Source organism: Cetorhinus maximus, chromosome 29 (genome assembly GCF_964194155.1).
Source record: "Cetorhinus maximus chromosome 29, sCetMax3.hap1.1, whole genome shotgun sequence".
Classification (NCBI taxonomy): domain Eukaryota; kingdom Metazoa; phylum Chordata; class Chondrichthyes; order Lamniformes; family Cetorhinidae; genus Cetorhinus; species Cetorhinus maximus.
In genome coordinates this window covers 15,923,072-15,944,147 of record NC_135907.1, presented here as the reverse complement: position 1 = coordinate 15,944,147, position 21,076 = coordinate 15,923,072, and the positions used below count along the sequence as shown (strand labels likewise).

Below are 21,076 nucleotides of genomic sequence, written 5' to 3'. Positions count from 1 at the left end.
CGATCCATCCCCCACGTAAAATACCAACGGAACGAAAAGGAAAGCTTGAAAGAGCGCACCAAGAGATGGAAGAAAAGAATGTGATCACCAGAGTCACAGAGCCTACAGACTGGGTAAATCCCATGATGGTGAGAGGTTACTGAGTGCCAATGGTCAGAGTCACACGAGAAATTCTACAACAGAAAGAAAAACTGTCACTCTCAAAGTAGATGCTTCTTCAAAAGGTCTGTGAGTGGCCCTGGTGCAAGATGGAAAACTGATAGCATTCACATCCAAAGTCCTAGCGTCAGCTGAGACCAGATATGCCAACATAGAAAGAAAGCTTTTGGCGGCTGTGTATGGGTGTGAGAAGTTCCATACATACCTCTAAGGAGAGAAAGATCATAGTGAGAGTGATCATCACTCGCTGGAGCAGATCTACAGGAAAAATCTGTGTAGAGCACCAACAAAGACTGCAGAGGTGACTTTTGATGTTTCAGAGTTATGGTTTCACAGCCAGGAAAAGAAATGCAGCTTACAGATACTTGTCACTACAGTAGAAACATATTTGCCAGGAGTACAGAAACATACAGGAGAAAGAGGAGGTGATAGTTACTGAACTACCACCCAGACCACGTCAAACTGTGGGAGCCAGTTTATTCAAACACAATCAAGAATGGTATCTCATTGTTGTAAACTACTCCTCAAAGTTCCTTTTTAACCAGACAGGTGAAAGACTTGAGAGCTGCAATAATCATCTCAGTAATAGGAGTTCTCTTTACAGACCAAAGGATTCCTGAAAGAATAATACGAGGTAATGGAACCCAATCGCCTCCAAAGAGTTTAAGGAATTCACTGAATAGTATGGGTTCAACATACTATTGTCACCATCTTACCCTAGGGAACATGGGTTTACATGGGTTTATAGTAAGACACATACAGATGGTCAAGAAAACTCTCACAAAATGCCGAGAGACAAAGGAAGACCCAAACCTTGGCTTAAATAAAAACAGAAAATGGCTGGAAATACTCAGCTGGTCTGGCAGCGTCTGTGGAGAAAGAAACAGAGTTAATGTTCCGAGTCGAATATGACTCTTCTTCAAACCTTGCCTTATTGTCACTCCGATGTACACCTCTCAAGGCTAACATGAAATCATCTCCGGAACTATTGTATGGAAGAAAGTACAAGACTGCTCTGCCAAGCAAGGTACTCCCTCCAAGTGACCAGGAGGAAGTTAGACAACAACTGGCTGACGCACAAGTAGAAGGAGGTCAATACTGCAACAAGCATGTCAAATCCGTGCCTGAGCTGTTGAGATCACGTACAGGGTTCAATCGCAAAAACCTGGAGCCCAATATACATCAAATGTTGTTGGGTGAAGTGGAGACTCCAGGTTCATATATTGTTGAGGCTGAAACTCGCAAGCAAATGAGGAGGGACAGAGCCCATGTTCCACCAAGGCTACACCTGAGCTGGAAAAGCAGAAAAGATCATGAAAAGCACCAGCAACGTCGCTAACCAGCAGAGCTGCATCAACAATGTCACTAGCAAGTGACACAACAGGCGGAATTTAATCCAGGCGATGGAGGGGGGGGGTCCGTCCGCCAGCTGGAATGCCGGCAGGAGCTCCACGTCGCCTCTGTTGGGGAAGGCCCACCGGAATGAAGTGGCCCAGCTGGCAGCGTGGGGGCCTTCTCTGGGATTCGGATTAGAAATCCCACCCCCGACCACTGCCTCCCAATCGGAGGCCGGCAGCTCCCCCATTACAGGCAGCGCCGCTGGGAGCAATTCGCATAGCAGAGGCCTAGGGTCGGTGAGGTGCCCAAGCCACAGGTGAGTTGGGTGGGGATGGGGGTGACCGTGAGGTGTGGGGGACGGGAGGTCGCTGGCTGGTGGCGAGGGCCACCGGCCTCCCTTTCCTGATGCCGGGTCCCTCGATCAGGCACTGAGGACCTTTTGAGCCTTTGAACGAGGAACCCAATGCCTCCCCCCGGCCCTTTGGTTTGCTTCAGGGTCTCCTGGTGTGACGACCCATCTACCCACATTAATTGCCCACTTAAGCCCTGCCCTGGACTTAATCGGGCAGAGGCGAGAAGGTGCCAGCGTCCTCACCCCTGACCCTCCACTCCCCCCTCCCATCCAATAAAAATATGCCCCTCCACCTCCAAACTCACCACCAGGGGCTGGGGGGAGGGCATTAAATCCCACCCAACGTTAGCAACATCAGGCACAATTCTTACAACACCAGGAGCAACATCGCCAGTGCCGTGTGCCAACTCACCACCGAGAGCGATGAACGTCAAATCCACGAGAAGGAGGTGCTATCTAAATGATATCGTGAATTATGTTTTTAAGAAAAGAAAGCAAACAATAAAAGGGTCTTAAGCGTCCACTTTAATTATAAAAGTCGATTGTCAATCTTTATTAATTTAGATATAATATTAAAAAATGTACATGGTTGGAACAGTTATATTGATTGAGAGGCTTTTTGTTAAAAAAAAGGAAGTGGAAGGTTTTACTGTTATACTATTTGTAAGGAGTTAGGGACTGATTGTTATGAGAATGTGTACCCAGAGTGTCACATTCGTTGTTACACCGCTGTCAGGTATTCAGCAACAGTGTGTCAGGCCCTAGCACACGGAGAGATCTGCAAAAACAGACTTGGTGAAAAGCTTCTGCCTCTGTCTCTAAGAGCGTGATTATTTCGGACTTCTGGGACCCACAAGAAATCATACCGCGCGCGGGATCTTCCGCATCCACCCGAGCAAGCAGATGGCGCTCCAGTTTAACATCTCATGCAAAAGACGACACAGCCGACAGTGCAGCACTCCCTCACCACCGCACTGGGAGCGTCAGCTTTGATTTTTGTACTTAAGTCCTGAAGTGGGACTTGGGACCCAGAACCTTTGGACTCAAAGGCAAGTGTTACCTAACGAACCACACGCTGACATTGGAGGAATGATGGTAATTTGGAGTTGGCTGCTCAACTACAGGAAGCAAACAGACCACTCAAAATATTGACTCCCTGCATTATTAATTTATACTTCTGTCCCCTTTAGATATTGGGTGTCAGTTAGCTCAGGTGGCTAGAGTGTGATGCAGAATGATGCCAACAGTGCGGGTTCAATCTCCCTATCAGCCGCGGTAGTTTTTTAAAAATTCTTTCAAAGGATGTGAGTGTCGCTGGCTAGGCCAGTATTTACTGCCCAACCCTAATTGTTCCTTGAGAAGGTGGTGGTGAGCTGCCTTCTTGAACCACTGCAGTCCATGTGGTGTAGGTACACCCACGGTGCTGGTAGGGAAGGAGTTCCAGGATTTTGACCCAGCGACAGTGAAGGAACAGCGATATATTTCCAAGTCAGGATGGTGAGTGGCTTGGAAGGGAACTTGCAGGTGGTGGTGTTACCATGCGTCTGCTGCCCTTGTCCTTCTAGGCGGTAGAGGCCGTGGGTTTGGAAAGTGCTGTCGAAGGAGCCTTGGTGAGTTGCTTCATGGAACCCTGGCTCCTTGGCCCACACTTGCAGAGTGATGCCCCTCCCTTGTGGCAAATTAGCTACCTCTTAGATTCCTCCCTCCCCTAAGCATCAAATACCATTCACTGACAGACCTGCCTGGACTAAGGGTGGCACCTCTGAATGTGGCAAGTGTTAAAAGATCACAGGCAGGATTTTGAGTTTGGCCTGCGGACGCCGTCGGTGGGCGGGCCCAGGAGTGACCGGGAGACTGGCCGCCATCCGTGATCGGCCCCTGACCACGACTTCACGCTGACAGAAAGCTCCCCGAAGGCAGAGAGCTGCCTCAGGGAGCTGAAGAATCCAAAAGCCACAAATAAAGATTTTCAGATGCCGAAGACAATGTCCACGCATCAGGATCAGTCACCTGAACATGCGGCTGATGTCATTTTTGTCCAAACATTTTAATCTGTTTTTCAATTAATATTGGAAACCTCTTACTGCCCCTTGGATGAGGTTTCCTCTAAACGGCGAAGGCCGCTTGGCCGATTTGCCCGCCCGCCAACTGTAATGTTGGATGGGAAACGAAAACTCACCGTTGATTACTACGTTAATGGTCTTAACAGGCCTCTTAATTGTCGGAGGGGCAGGATGCTGACTCACGCACGCGCCCGCCGACCAAAATATCGCGCTGGTGTTTGATGACGTCAGGATGCTTGCCCAAACCCCCGTCGACCCACTATTTCATGCTCGAGTGGGTCGGGCAGGCAGGCACCCACACGCCAAGCGAAAAATTCTACCCCAGAAGTGCTCAGTGCCTATTCTGCAGCAATGGTTCCCCACTTCTTCAGCGCAGTTTTAGTTTTCATACTGGCAGCTGTCTTCAGTCTGATCATATCACTAATTCCTTTTTATTAAATCACTCAAGAGGTTTATTTAATCACCCCCCTACCCCCCGCACCCTTAATTTAAGCCCCCAATTTCTGCTTCATTCTCTCATGAATGTGAACCACACTCTATTCCCTATCATCCACTACATGATTGTACATGTCAAGTAACGCTATGTAACACAATATTCCCAAAGACCACCCACTTCCAGTGCCTCTCGAACTTCAGGCTTGTAAACCACCTACACAGGGAGTACCTGAGGGCGTAGTGGAGGCAGATTCAGTTGTGGCTCTCAAAAGGGAATCGGATAATTATCTGGAGAGAAAACATTTGCCGGGCTACGGGTAAGGAGAATGAGACTAGCTAAACTGCTCTTCCAGAGAGCTGGACGGGCTGAATGTCCTCCTTTGGCACAGTACTCATTCTCTGATTCTACCTGTTCATGATATTTTTATACATTTGTTGTGGGTTATGGGTTGTGGGCATCACTGGCAAGGCCGGCATTTATTGCCTGCCCTTAGTTGCCCTGAGAAGGCAGTAGTGGGTGTTGTCTTTGAACCGCTGCATTCCATGTGCTGACGATACTCCCTTAATGGTGTTAGGAAGGGATTTTACCCCCGTGATGTTGAACGTCAGTTTACAGATACAGAATTTACAGGTCATTCAGCCCAACAAGTCCATGCTGGTGTTAATGCTCCTCATGAACCTCCTCTTCATAGGAGCAGGAGTAGGCCATTCAGCCCATCAAGCCTACTCCACCATTCAATACGCTCATGGCTGATCATCCACCTCAATGCCTTTTTCTCCACATCCCTTACGTCATTGGGTGTTGTTTTTAGACAGGAGGTGGTTTAATTTAGACAAACCCCGATTTCTCCTCTTACCACCCGTCCGTAAACAGGAAGGTGTTTTAATGTAAATCGGACTTAAGGATCAAAGTCAAATTGACTACCAACTGGAATACAGTTAACACTTGAGATGTCATTTGTCACATGCCTAAAGGATGTTGAGGTAATGTGTCAAAAACAAGGAAGATAATGATATCATTATCATTGCTCATGATATCATTACAACAGTTTCATTCACAATCAAAACAACCCAACACAAACTGCATTCAGTTAAGTATAATTTATATTATTGTCATGGACAGGAGGGGGTTGAGTTTAAACAGCCCTGATTTCTTCTCTCACCACCCGTCTGTTAACAGAAAGGTGTTTTTGATTCCGATTTCCCCCTTTATAAACAGTGGCGTATTTTCCCAACCTCTCAGTTTTGGTGTGATCCAATTTCTATTAATAACCCCACAGCAAACTCAGTGGGTTAGTTTACTCGCGCACACTCAAAAGGCGGGAGGCGGTGTCGCTATGCAGCCCCCTATGCATTCACACAATAAACGAGGGGTAGGGAAAGAAGAATTTACAGGGTAAAGAACACGGAGCAAAGAATTATTGTTTCGCATGAGCCCAGAGTCCAGAATCAGGAGTCCAATGGTGAATTCCTTCACAGAGGTCGGCAGGCTGAACTGATGCTGGATAATTCACTTTTCCAGTAGAGTTGACTTCCACGATGTGATCGACACGCAGAGATGCATTAGTCTTGTCGGCAATGGTATAGAAGTTTAGAAGTTCCAGCAGAAACAGTGTAGATGGGGGCCAGGCGTTCAAAGCTTATCTGTGCTGCTGCTCGGTCTGCCATATTCTATCTACCAAGCAGCCGCACAGAAAAGGGGCTCTGTCCACGTTTGAAGGCCAGGCCCCCATCCACACTGTTTCTACTGGAACTTCTGAACTTCTATACCATCGCCGACAAGACTAATTCACCTCTGCGTGCCTATCACATTGTGGAACCCATCTGCATAATCTTCTATCCCTCACCTCCTCATGTGTTTATCTAGCTTCCCCTTAAATGCATCTATGCTATCCGCCGTAACTATTCCGCGGGGCATTAAGTTCCACATTCTCAGCACCCTTTTATATAAGGACACAAGTGATTTGGAGTGGAACTTGGAGATGATGGTGTTAATACAGCAGTGGTAGGAGATTGACACCATAAAATCAATCCTAAAATCGTGGGAGTATAATCTACTGGAGAAAGGTAGCATTTTAATTGAAAAAAAAGGATATTGATATATTTTAATTCATGATTCTAAACTAACCCTGGTGACTTTGATTTTTCCATTAGGGCAACTTATATACTCTGTAGGCTTATACCTGAGTATATACGGTAACTCTCTGAATGAAATTCAAGGTTTTCTAAATGGAAACTCTCTCTGCACACGTGTCGTGGTAAAGTTCACTCAAGGGATTGGTTCTATTACTTTCAGTTGGAAGGAGGTGAGTGAGCTATATTTTAAATATATATAAATATATATAAACAGCAAATTAAACAGGAAATGAGACTTTAAAAATAAATTCAAGGAGCCCTGTTCTGGAAAATGCTAGTTGGCCAAAAGCAATGCTGAACCAAGAGTTGCAGACCCGGGTCTGTGCTATGTAAACCGGCCTCAGCTGAAGTGGATGTAGGATTGCCGCAATATTCCCAGCTCTCCCGCATTAGGCAGAGGGGGAGGAATACTAAAGAAAAAGGAAAGTATCAGCCGGGATTCCTGGTCCCGATTGACATAAAGGCTGGATCAGTTTTCCCGATGAAGCCCCACACGGTTGAACATGCCAACTTATATATGAATCTTTAATCACTTGAGTGAGGCATTGGAATATTCCTCTGCTACTCAACGCCATCAGGCAGAGTATTGGTAAGTAAAATAACCAATTTAAAAAAGCAATGTCTTTTTTTAAAATTAGATATATTCATTACTCTTATCACAAACTGTTCTAATATTTTAAGAATATGTGATTTTGTCAACGACTTCATCTCATAACTTGATTTTTGGAGTTAACCCCTTGTGAACTGAATGTAACTTCATTCATTCATTCATTCATAAAACAACAGCAAAATATAAGCTTGAGTTAACGTTTCGAGTCCGTGTGACTCTTCTTCAGAGTCATACGGACTCGAAACTTTAACTCTGTTTCTCTCTCCACAGATGATGCCAGAGCTGCTGAGTTTTTCCGGCACTTTTTGTTTTTATTTCAGATTTCCAGCATCCGCGATATTTTGCTTTCATCAAAGTATAAATTAACTCCTCCATAAATCCGTTGTTTTTTTACCTTTCATGGGATGTGGGCATCGCTGGCAAGGCCGGCACTTGTTGCCCATCCCTAATTGCCCTTGAACTGAGTGGCTTGATATGTCATTTCAGAGCCAACCACATTGCTGTGCGTCTGGAGTCACATGTAGGCCAGAAGACTCCCTTCCCTAAAGGACATTACGATGATTGATGGAGTGGATGTGGGATTGCTGCAATATTCTTAGCTCTCGCTCACATTTATTAACTGAATTTAACTTCCACCAGCCATGGTGGGATTTGAACCCACATTGCCAGAGCATTAGACTTGGGGGGGGTGGGGGGGGGGGTCACTGGATCACTAGCCCAAAAACATTACCACTACTCCATCACCTTCCTTGTAGATGAGTAAAGAAAAATGTGGGAGAACCTCATAAACCTACAGGATTAACTGGGGCCTCTAAACCTTTTCAGTCACTTGGCCTTTCATATGGAATGATAGGGAAGACAAGGTACAATCTTCTCCCATAGTTACCGTGCAAAGTTGCTTGCCAAGAACTTAGTGACTGCAACAGCAAATATCTTAGACTTTCTTTCATCTTTTTTTCTAAAGAAACAGGCTTGTCCACATGCTGTGTAAGGTTGCTGTTTGTTCTCTTTAAGCATCCCTTGGTCCATGGATGATGGTGGTGCAGTGGTGATGTCACTCGCCTAGCAATCCTGAGGCCCAGACGAATGCCCTGGGGACACGGGTTTAAATCCAACCACGGCAGCTGGTGAAATTTTAAATTCAATTAATGAAATAATATGGAATTAAAAGCTCGTCTCAGTAACGGTGACCACGGAATTATCATTGATTATCATTAAAAACCTTTCTTGTTCACCCATATCCAAGGGAAGGAAATCTGCCACCCTTACCTGGTCTGGTCTATATGTGACTCCGGAGCCACAGCAATGCGGTTGACTCTTAACTGCCCTCTGAAATGGCCTAGCAAACCACTCAGTTCAAGAGCATTTAGGAATGGGCAACAAAGGCTGGCCTTGCCACCGATGCCCACATCCATGAAAGAATAACAAAAATATATTTTTGCTTCTCTATAATATTACATCGGTCAATAAATTTAACCACCTAATCTTAGCCTGTGAGCACTGATCTGGTGGTGTGTTCCTTTCTGTTGTTGGACATAAAATGGGAATGATATACTTTGTGGGCATCCCCTGTATTTTGCAGTAAGAGATATGGAACAAAAATATGTCAAAACTGGACACGGTAATTATAAGAGGGGGGAGAAGTGTTGATGCAAGTGTTGGTTCATGATGGAATCTCTGCTTGTAGAGATTATATTCCAGCCATGAACAGAAGAGGACTTGTTGGAGAAAGCTTCTGTGTTCCCATGGAGAGAGATTGACTGAGCTGTGCCAAAGGATAAATATACAAATTATGGTCAAGTAAATATTTAGTGATTATAAATAGTTAATATCCTGCATATGAACTTCTATAGGGAACCACATTGACACAGACATCCTCTCGGCTAGTTCCTGGTAGAGTACAGAAGACAAGTAAGCTATGTGGGATTTAGTGGGAAAGAGTGGGGAATAAAAATATAAAAATTATGATATACTTATACAAACTTTGCTTGAAAGCCACAATTTATGATGTATGGCGGTTTAGTAAGCAGGGAATGTACATGCAACATTTTGTCTGAAACGATTTAGTGCAAGAAACGAAGTCTGTGGGATTAATGGTCCCTTTGAATTGCCACTTCCTCCCCTCTCACCTCCTTTCCAGAAGGTTCAGATTCTGTTCAGTACATGATAGTGTCGGACTATTCAACTATGTAGGGCATTGCACTAGAGAATGTCCACATCCTCCCTAAGTCAAATTGTCCTTTCCAGTTGTGAGGTAGCTGCCCCTTCAATGGAGTCCGACTGATTCAACAGAGACCAGAGGTTAAAATTGCAACCATCTTGGTTTGGTACAGAAGGTGGGGTGGTTACTTACTAAACCGTCAGTGCAGCCCTTAAGGATTAGTAACCAGCCATAGCATCGGATTGAATGCCTTGTGGATGTAATATTCACTATTGAATGCCTTGTGGATGTAATATTCACACAGAATCTCCTTACCCAGTGGCAGTGCAACAAAGGTTCACTAGGCTACTTTGTGGCATGAGGGGAGATTGAGTAGGCCAGGCCTATATTACTTGGAGTTTAGAAAAAAACAAGAGATGATTGAATTGAACCATTTGAAATTCTTAAGGAGCTTGACAGGGTAGATGCTGAGGAAAGGTTTTCCCAGGCTGGGGAATCTAGAACCTGGGGTTCCAGCCTGAGAAGAAAAAGGGGGCGGCCATTTAGGACTGAGGCGAGGAGAAATTTCTTCACTCCAAAGGGTTGCGAATCTTTGAAATTCTCTACCCCAGAGGGTTGTGGATTCTCTGTCATTGAGTATATTCAAGCCACAGGTCGATAGCTTTCTTTGGGGTACTAAGGGTACAGGACATTTTGGTTATTAAGACATTTGGAAAGTGGGAAGTGTGGGAAGTGGAGTTAAGGTAGAAGATCAGCCATGAATGATGGAGTATCCTTGAAGGACCAAATGGTCTACTCCAGCTTGTCTTTCTTCTGTTCTTATGGCTCCACCTGGTGAGATTCACCATTAAACCCAAACACTTGAACAATAGACAAGTATGCAAAGCTGCTGAAGGAATTTCTTGGAACTGTATTTTCATTTAGGGGGCAACACCTTCAGGAGAGAAGAGAAAGAGAGGAAATTGGCAGAGAAAAGGCAAGGGATCAGTGCCCCAAATGACTTGACAGATAGCACCATGTTTTCATTGTCACTGGAACCCCCTACCTAACAGCATTGAGGCTGGACCTTCACCAAAGGGACTGCAGTGGTTCAAGAAGATAGCGCATCACTACCTTCTCAAGGGACAATTAGGGATAGGCAATAAATACTGGCCTAGCCAGTGCCGCCCATTATCCTGTGAATGAATAAATAAACTGTCCCTGCCCACCCCGTGCTGCTCTATTGAAAGACAATCTGTACAAAGAGAAAACAATAAATGCCGTATGATTATGAAGATAACCATTTGGACTTGAACCTTGATCAGAGAAAACACTTCCTCAGCACCTACCCTGCGGAACTCCTTAAGAATTTCGTATGTTACCGTTTTTCATGGCTAAAACTGGACAAAAGACAGGATTGTGGCTTGAGTTGTGACATTGATTTTACTGAAGAAGACTCAGCAGAAACCTTAACAATCTCAATCTGTCTGCAAAACGCACAACAGTGAATGGACAAATGAACTTACTTTAAACACTGGGTTTGGGTTAAAATCTAGAGGTACCTCTAATACCAGCCAAAAGCTCATCTACAAGCAGACACTGGCTATCTTAGTAAAGAGGCCACTGCCTGTGACGATACCTTGTGACAAGGTACACAGATGATTGCTTGAGGAATGTTTTATGGTATAGCATTGGGTAACGTTATGTTTCAGAGTAACCACTGATTTGCAACTTGTTCCAGATCGTGAAGGATGTGGGCATGGTGTCTACTCCCCATCTTGCTGGCAGTCACTGCTGTAGGAGGCTGCTGGGCTGTGTAAGTATGCATTGAGCACTTGTGCATGTCATGTTTATGGACGTCGCCGTGACAACCTAGTTAGATTACTCTCGGTTCCAGGCCAGGTCAATGATCAGCGAATGAGGTTCCAATTCACCAATCTATCCCCTTCCCAATTCATTCTCCGTATACAGATAAAACAACAAGCCACTACGTTGCTATAACAGCCCAAGTCGTTCTCTACTTCTAGTATGGTCTACATGTGCCTCCAGCCCCATATTTTGAGCTCAAATCTTAATGCATTCCCTGTAACTAGGGATGGGCAATAAATATGCTCTCTCCAATGTTACCCAAGTGCCAAGGACAAATTATATCTGAAGGAACTTTCCTAATACATTCCTCTTCTACAATAGACCAAATCTCTTCCCATCATCCTCCTTATTCTAATAACAACAAGTTGCATTTGGATAGAACCTTTAACATAAGAAAACCCTCAAAGGCGTTTCACAGAAACTGGGACATAGAAGGAGATATTAGGATGGGTAACTAAAAGCTTGGGTAAAGCTATTTGTTTCAGCTAGTGTCCTAAAAGAGAGAAGGAGGCAGAGAAGTTTAGATAGGGAATTCTGGTATTGTAAAACTTACAAAATTCTTAAGGGGCCAGACAGAGTAGATTCAGAAAGGATGTTTCCCTTGGCAGGGCGGGTCTAGAACCAGGGTACACAATCTCAGAATAAAGGGCAAGCCATTTAGGACTGAATTTCCTCACTCAGAGGATGGTGAATCTATGGAATTCTCTACCCCAGAGGGCTGTGGAGGCTCAGTCATTGAGTATGTTCAAGACTGAGATCGATAGATTTCTAGATACTAATGACGTCGAGGGATAGCGCGGGAAAATGGGATTGAGGTAGACGATCAGCCATGATCTAGTTGAATGGCAGAGCAGGCTCGAGGGGCCGAATGGCCTACTCCCGCTCCGATGTTGCTACGCAGGCTGAAAAAGCTGAAGGCACGGCTGCCGCTGGTGGGGTAAATGGAGAGGGGAATGTATAAAAAGGCAGATTCAGAAGAACAGAGAGTTCATTGTAGGACTGGATGTTACTGAGATAGAGAAAGACGAGGCCACAAATACAGTAATGCAATGAAAGAATCAGTCTAGTCTGTGTGCTCAATCTCAGAACAAGGTAATCTTCAGATTCTGAGTGAGTGCACTACCTCTAATGAAAGGCTGAAAATTAAGGCTGTTAGTAGTTTGTTAGTAGCCTATGAGAATTTCAAAGAAAACTTGTTTTATGTCTTTATAGAGTTAAAAATAAATAAGTGTTTTGTGACTCAGAAGACGCGTGGCCAAGAACAATGAATATTTCTATATTCTATGGCAATACCTTGACAGTGGGAGGAGGAAAGTGCTCAAGCTTAACCTGAACACAACAATTTCCCTTCAGCCTGCTGTTCATTAACCAGCTCATACCCTACCTATGCCATGGCCCGATGGGTGGGGACCTGGTTATCGCTTGAAGCCCAGGAAGAGATGAGAAGAAGGATCTGGTAGGATTTGCTGCAAGAATATGGGCAACATGGCTCGGGTAGCCCCCAATCTTGGGGCAAGCGCTGATCATAGCCAGATAACGGTAATGATACTGTGATCCACTGCAGTGCACAAGGGGAGCAGAAGGTAACATTCCTGCCCTTTATCACTATCTTGGTGGAGTTAAGCTCGGGAAACATGCCAACTTCCAATGTCCAGGCTTTCACATAAAGAGTTCCCATTTGGGGAGGTAACTGTGGAATTGCAACTGATCTTTATTCAGGAGAGGAGGGGCGCTACGGGAATAAGAGACAGACATAAAGCTAGGCTAAGAGCAGGCACGTCTCAGAGAAATTGGAGGAACCCCATCCACCATATTTGAAGTATTGTGCTCAGTTCTAGCCACAAAACTAGAGAAGGGTTCAGAGAGAACAATGAGACTGGTCCCATTAAAATGCTCTTCCTTGTTTTCAAATCCCTCCATGGTCTCGCCCCCTCCCTATCTCTGTAACCTCCTCCAGCTGCACAACCCTCCGAGATCTCTGCGCTCCTCCAATTCTGGCCTCTTGTACATCCCCGAGTTTATTTGCTCCATTGGCGGCTGTGCCTTCATTCGTCTCAGCCCTAAGCTCTGGAATTCCCTCTATAAACCTCTCCACTTCTCTCTCCTCATTTAAGAGCCTCTTTAAAATGTAGATCTTTGACCAAGCTTTTGGTCACCTGTCCTATCACATCGCCTTATGTGGTTCAGTGTCCAATTTAGTTTGATAGCCCACCTCTGAAGTGCTTTGGGATATTTTACTGCATTAAAGATGCTATATAAATGCAAGTTGTTGTTAAGGCTATGAACTATGAGGTAAGCTTTAGCTGTATGGGTCTAATTGGATGCTGACGATTAGGTATGGGGTAGAAATGTTGAAGCATACAAAATGTTAAACTGTACAGAGAAGATAAGACTCGCATTTATGTAGCGCATTTCACCTCACATCTCAAAGTGCTTTAAAACCAATGAAATACTTTTTGAAGTCTAGTCACTGTTGTAATGTAGAAAACACATCAGCAAGTTTGTGCACAGCAAGCTCCCACAAACAGCAATGTTTTAATGACCAGGGGGAGGCATAGTGATTTTGTCACTGGCCAGAGACCCAGGGTTAATGCTCTGGGGACCTGGGTTCAAATCCTACCATGGCAGATGTTAATATCTGGAATTAAATGCCTAATGATAACCATGAAATTGTCATAAAAACCCATCTGGTTCACTAATGTCCTTTAGGGAAGGAACTCTGCTGGCCTACACGTGACTCCATACCCAAAGCAATGTGGTTGACTCTTTAAAAAAAAAAAAATGCCCTCTGAACAAGGGCAATAAATACTGGCCTTGCCAGTGACACCCACACACGTCCATGAACAAATAAAATAAAATAACCTGTTTTGTGATGTTGATTGAGGGATATATTGCCCAGGACACTGGGGAGAATTCCCCTGCTCTTCTTCACAATAGTGCCAGGGGATCTTATATATCCATTCACACAGGCAGATGAAGCTTTGGTTTAATGTCTCATTCAGAAGGCAGCACTCCGACAGCGCAGCACTCCCGACAGTGCAGCACTCCCGACAGCGCAGCACTCCCGACAGTGCAGCACTCCCGACAGCGCAGCACTCCCGACAGTGTCAGCCTTGATTTTTGTGCTCAAGCCCTGGAGTGGGACATGAATCCAGAACCTCGTGAGGCAAGAGAGCTACCAACTGCGGCAGGGCTGACTTGGGACAGAATATTACTTTAAAGTAAGATTAGAGATCACACGTTTGAATAAGTGAGAAATAATTTCAGATCAAATACTAAGAAGAGATGCCTTTCTCGAAGAACGAGACATGTTTGGCGCAATCTGCTTGGTACAAGGAAGGTGAGGCAAATAGGTTCATTCCACTGAGGGTGGATACTTTACTGAGTGAGCTAGGATGCTGGAGTGATGAGCTGAAATGAGCTGAATGGACTATCTGATTCTTAGTGTGCACATTTGCTGCCATATGTCACAGCACTTTGCTCTAAGTGATTCATCGTGCTAAGAACTTTGAAACGATGAACCCTGATAAAGCGTCATATAAAATGTCGAAATTCATATTGCTTCGGGAGTTATACAGGATGCCAGATTTAGCTCATCCTTTATCACCCAATGTCAATTGGACTAAAGGATCAAAGTCAAATTGACTGCCAGCTGGAATACGGTTAACACTTGAGATGTCATTTATCACATGCCTAACGGATGTTGAGTTAATGTGTCAAAAACAAGGAAGATAATATCATTCACGATATCGTTACAACAGTTTCACTCACAATCACAGCAGCCTAACACAACCTAGATTCAGTTAAATATAATTTATATTATTGTTACAGATCGGGGAGGGAGTTCAATTTAAACAGCCCGATTTCTTCTCTCACCACCCGTCCGTAAACAGAAAGTGGCTTTGATTTGGATTTCCTCCTTCAGAAGCAGTGGTGTACTTCCCAACTCCCTCAGTTTTGGTGTGATCTAATTTCTATTAATAACCCCACAGCAAACTGGAGATAGGGTAAACTCAGAAGGTTAGTTTATTCGCACATGCTCAAAACGTTGCCGGGGGGGGAGGCGTTGCTACGTAGCCCCCTATGCGTTCATACAATAAATGGGGGATACGAAAAGAAGGATTTACAGGGCAAAGACCAAAGTAGAAACAGTGTAGATGGGGGTCAGGCATTCAAACTGGGACAGACCCCCTTTTCTCTGCTGCTGCAGGTAGATGGAAGCTGGCAGATCGATTTGCAGTATAGCAAGATAGTATAACTGGTTCTCCCAGCTAGGGGGGGTCATGTCACATGACTCCAACCTCTCCACTTTGGCTTTGACAAAGGATGTATATTCCTTTGTCTGGGTTCCTGAGATTGTTAATGTTCTAACCATTAAGAATTTGAAAGGAAGGTTGCAGGTCTTTTTGTCCTAGTAGACAACTTGGCTTTGGTTGGCCAGGCCTGCCCTATGAAATATAGATGGCCTTCGTATGATTCCCTTTGAATTTGGTCTCTGCAGTCCACAGGGTTCGTTAGGGTAGAGATAATGAGGCGCAAGCTGCTGCAATACTGTCAAATAGCTTATTGTTTGAGGGTCACAGCCTGACATGGCTTCAGCCATTTTAAAAGGTCATTATCCAGTTTTAAAATTTTATATATTAGCCATGAGGGTATATACATATAAATATTTTATAAAAATATAAGTGCATCTTAGCCCTGTTGCATTATGGATTCAAAATTAAAATACCGGAACAAATATTGCAGAGGTTATTTGATTGCAAAGCAAGATTATAAGATCATAAGAAATAGGAGCAGAAGTAGGCCATTCGGCCCATAGAGTCTGCCCCGCTATTCAGTGAATTCATGGCTAATCTAATTGTGGCCTTAACTCCACTTTCCTGCCTACCCCCCATAACCCTTGACTCCCTTTTCAATCAAAAATCTGTCTAACTCAGCCTTGAATATATTCAATGACCCAGGCCCCACTGCTCTCTGGGGAAGAGAATTCCAAAGATTAACCAGCTCACACCCTACGTATGGCATGCACAATTGGCAGAGACCTGGTTATCGCTTGAAGCCCAGGAAGAGATGAGAAGAAGGATCTGGTAGGATTTGCTGCAAGAATATGGGCAACATGGCCTGAAAAATCTTAGGCCCAGGTAGCCCCAATCTTGGGGCAAATGCTGATCATAGCCAGATAACGGTAATGATACCATGATCCACCGCAGTGCACAAGGGAAGCAGAAAGTAACATTCCTGCCCTTTATCATTATCTTGATGGAGTTAAGCTCGGGAAGCCTGCCAATTTCTAATGTTCAGATCCTCTGAGAGATGAAATTCCTCCTCATCCCCATCTTAAATGGAAGACCCCTTATTTTGAAACTGTGCCCCCTAGTTCTTGATTCCCCCATGAGGGGAAACATCCCCTCAGCAACGACCCTGTCAAGCACCCCACCCCCTCAGAATCCTTTACGTTTCAATAAGCTCACCTCTCATTCTTCTGAACTCCAATGAGAGTATAGCCCAATCTGCTCAACCTCTTCTCAGAAGACAACCCCTTCATTCCAGGAATTAGCCGAGTGAATCTCTGAACTGCCTCCAATGCAAATATATCCTTCCTTAAATAAGGAGAGCAAAGCACAGAATTCTAGGTCCAGTCTCACCAATGCCTTGTACAGTTGTAGCAAGACCTTTCTACTTTTATACTCCATCCCCCTTGCAGTAAAGACTAAAATTCCATTTACCTTCCTAATCACTTGCTGCACCTGCATACTAACATTTTGTGGTTCATGTACAAGGACACCCAGATCCCTCTGTACTGCAGCAACTCTCTCTATTTAAATAATATTCTGCTTTTCTATTCTTCCTGCCAAAGTGGACAACCTCACACTTTCTCACATTATACGCCACCGACCAAATTTTGCCCACTCACTTAACCTATTACTATACCTTTGCAGATTCTTTGTATCCTCCTCACAGCTTGCTTTCCGACCTATCTTTGTATTCTCTAGAAATTTGGCTATAATACAGTCAGTCCCTTCATCCAAGTCATTAATGTAGATTGTATATAGTTGAGGCCCCAGCGCTGATCCTTGTGGCACTCCACTAGTTACAGTTTACTGAGCTGGAAATGACTCGCTTATGCCGAATCTCTTGTTTCCTGTTAGTTGACCAATCCTCTTTCCATGCTAATGAATCATCCCCAACACCATGATTTCTTATCTTGTGCAGTAATCTTTTATGTGGCACCTTATTGAATGCCCACCACATCTCAAAGTCTCCCATGAGGCAGATCCCATTGTGGTTTGAAGCCTCACAATTCTTTTCTCTGACTGCTGAGAACTCCTCTTGCGTTACTGTGTTTCATATACTCTGAGAGCCTGGGCTACTCTTAGATTACTCTTATCCTGCAGCTCCACTTGCTCTGAACCAGAAGGTTGTTGATTCAAGTCCCATTCCAGGACTTGGGCACAGAGATTCTGTGTAAATTAACTGCCCACTTTTCCTCCTTTCAAACATGACTACACTTCAAAAGCACTTTGGGATACCCTGAGGTTGTGACGGGTGCTATATAAATGCAAGTTTTTCTTTTAAAGCAGCATCAGTTTCTTCGTCCTTTTTTGGGAGGCCTGCATTTCTATTTATTCAGGCATGCCCAAATATTTTTTTGATGGTAATTTAACAATTGTTAAGTTTGGACTTGTGTTGACTCTTTGCCAACACATTACACCCGATACGCGATTATGTCATTGTGAAGTTTAGTAACTCTTTTACAGTTGGCAACTCTGTCAAATATCAGTTTACAGTTTAATGCTATCTTGCCTGGTTCATTTATTGTGTTGTTTTATGTGGTCATGTGTTAACATTAACCAATCCATTTCACACCAAACTTACTTTCTTGTAAATTTCCTGCAGGTTTGGAATAGCGATGGTAAATGGCTCTGTGAACATCACCGTGCAATTCCCCTACATCAGGTAATTTAGGAATTGCTGGCAGATGTACTCTGCAAATCTTACAAGATATTGCGTTATTTCCCGCACTTAATAGTGTAGAAATGCAAGGTGTGTCAGACTAGGTGTCAGCATGACTGCCGCATTGCTTCCCAATATCCCCACTCTGCACAGCCAGTGGTGTTCCAGTTAATGTTTTCAAGCCTTAGGGATCATCTTCTTTCACCTCTCTCCCACTTTCTCCCCTCCTCTCTTGGAGACACTCACTTTTGCTTCGAAACGATTCCAGAGGCACCTGAATCCTGTACCATCATGGCCAACTAACCAGTCTCAACATGCGAGCTCACACTGAGGGTGTCAACAGTGCCGTGTTTCCCTGTTTGTTGTACATTTTATATATTTGATTTTCCTCAGAGCAATGCAGAGGTGACACTAGCGTCTAAGTGTGAAACAGGTTCATTTACAATGCTTTGAAATATCTCTGCAATCACAAAATGTCCGCATTCATGCTTCTCCCAGCTCTAGCTTCTTCTAGCAGCTTCTGTGGTGTCTGTTTACTTTGCTCTGAGTCAAAACCCAGACTTAACCAATCAAGTACAGTGAGCATAGATCAGTTACCAGACTTTCATAAGCGAACACTGAACAACTGAACACCACAAACAGGGTATTATACCATGTGAATGAGCAAATGCTACAACTTTTGTCATTGATCAAAGTACAAATGTCAATGGGAGCTAGTTTATAGTATTGGAGATCAGGAAGGCCCAGGCATAATCTTCAACTGAAGTTTCCTTTCCCCCTAGCCCAGTGACACTGAAGTCAGTTGTTCCTCACAGCTGTCACAATTGTGACAGCAAACTTAGTGTTGACCTTCCTGTTCAGTACAAATCATTCAAAGTATGGAATTCTGCAGCAACTCACCTCCTGACTCCCAAACCCTGTCCACCAGCTACAAGGCACAAGTAAGGAGAATGATGGAATACTCTCCACTTGGCTGGATGAATGCAACTCCAGCAACACTCAAAGAAGCTTGATTGACACCCCATCCACCACCTTCAACATTCACTCCCTCCACCACCAACGCACAGTAACAGCAGTGTGTACCATCTATAAGATGCACTGCAACAACTCACCAAAGCTCCTTCAACTGCACCTTCCAAACCTGAAACCTCTACCACCTAGAAGGACAAGGGCAGCAGATGTATGGGAACACCACCACCTGCAAATTCCCCTCCAAGTCACTCACCATCCTAACTTGAAACTAGACTGCCATTCCTTCACTATCGCTGGGTCAAAACCTTTGAACTCCCTTCCTTACAGCACTGTGGGTGTAACGACACCACATAGACTGCAGCAGTTCAAGAAGGCAGCTCACCACCACCTTCTCAAGGGCAATTAGGGATGGGCAATAAATGCTGGCCAAGCCAGCGAAGCCCACATCCCATGAAAGAATAAATTCAAAAAAAGTGGCAATGGAGGTTAACAAAGCCAGAAAAAGTGCAAACAAAACACATAGGAACGTAGGACTTGGGAGCAGGAGGAGGCCATTCAGCCCTTTGAGCCTGCTCCACCATTCAATAAGATCATGGCTGATCTGGTTGTGTTTCAAGCCACTTTGCTGTCTGACCTCCCATAACCCTCGACTCCCTTGTCTATCAAAAGTCTGTCTAACTTAGCCTTGAATAAATCCATTGACCTGACTTCCACTGCTCTCTGGGGAAGAGAATTCTACAGACTAATGACCCTTTAAGAAAAATAAATTTTCCTCATCTCTGTCTTAAATGATAGACCTCTTATTCTTAAGCCGTGTCCCCTGCTTCAAGTCTTTCCCACAAGTGGAAGCATCCTCCTGATATCTACCCTATCAAATCCCCTCAGGATCTTATATGTTTCAATAAGGTCAACTCTCATTCTTCTAAGCTCTAATGGGTATAGGCCCAACCTGTTCAACCTTTCTTTATAAGATAAGTTCCTCATCCCAAGAATGAGTTGAGTGAACTGCTTCTAATGCAATTATGTCTTTTTTCAAATAAAGAGACCAAAACTGTACACAGTACTCCAGCTGTGGTCTCACCAAGGCCCTGTACAGCTACAGTAAAACTTCCCTACTTTTATATTCCGTTCCTCTTGCAATAAATGACAACATTCCATTTGCCTTCCTAATCACTTGCTGTACCTCCATATTGATTTTTTGTGATTCAAGAAACACTGGAGTTTGTTTCTGGAGAAATAGAATTCAAAACCAAAGAACTTATCTTAAACTTATATAGAGCCTTGGTTACATCTCACTTTGAGTACTGTGCACATTTCTGGTCTCCATGTTACAAAAAGAATGTAGGAACAGTGGAGAAATTTCAGAAAGGATTTACCAGAGCTGGGAGAGTACAACCATCAGGAAAGACTGAACAGGTTGGGACTCTTTTGTCTAGAAAATAAACGGCTGGTCTGCTAGAGATCATTAAAATATGATCAATCGGGTACATACATACGAACATAAGAATTAGGAGCAGGAGTAGGCCACTCGGCCCCTCGAGCCTGCTCTGCCATTCAATACGATCATGGCTGATCTGATTGTAACCTCAACACCACATTCCCGCCTACCTCCGATAACCTTTTACCCTCTAGCTTATTAAGAGTCTATCCCAGCTCAGCCTTAAAAATATTCAAAGACTCTGCTTCCACCGCCTTTTGAGGAAGAGAGTTCCAAAGACTCACGACCCTCAGAGAAAAACATTTCTGCTCATCTCTGTCTTAAATGGGCGACCCCTTATTTTTAAACCGTGACCCCTGATTCTAGATTCACCTCCCCCTGAGGAAACATCCTCTCCAAATCCACCCTATCAAGACCCCTCAGGATAAAATAACGTATGTACGAGTTGCCAGAATTGGAGGAGTGCAGAAGCATTGGCAGCATAGTTAACTGTGCCAAAGGTTGTGGACAAGTCAACAAGAGTTGCTTGGGGGGATTAAACTAGCCTGGCAGGGGTTGGACACCTAAGCATAAATTCATAAGGAACAGAAGCAAAGTTGGAATTTGAAGG

At 44.2% G+C, this 21,076-nt stretch overlaps 1 protein-coding gene across 2 annotated transcripts in view; it reads left to right on the top strand.

The window, feature by feature from the left end:
* LOC144669297 (modulator of macroautophagy TMEM150B-like) overlaps window positions 1-21,076 on the top strand; it is a 38,110-nt gene that overhangs the window by 12,076 nt on the left and 4,958 nt on the right. The window contains exons 3-5 of one of the 2 annotated variants that reach the window (XM_078531646.1): window positions 6,502-6,653; window positions 10,975-11,049; window positions 18,000-18,059. In XM_078531646.1, the coding sequence (XP_078387772.1) occupies window positions 10,985-11,049; window positions 18,000-18,059 (125 nt within the window). In that variant the 5' untranslated portion in view covers window positions 6,502-6,653; window positions 10,975-10,984. Of the gene's footprint in view, window positions 1-6,501; window positions 6,654-6,767; window positions 7,073-10,974; window positions 11,050-17,999; window positions 18,060-21,076 lie in introns of those variants that run through there. The other variant, XM_078531647.1, reaches the window with a different exon arrangement.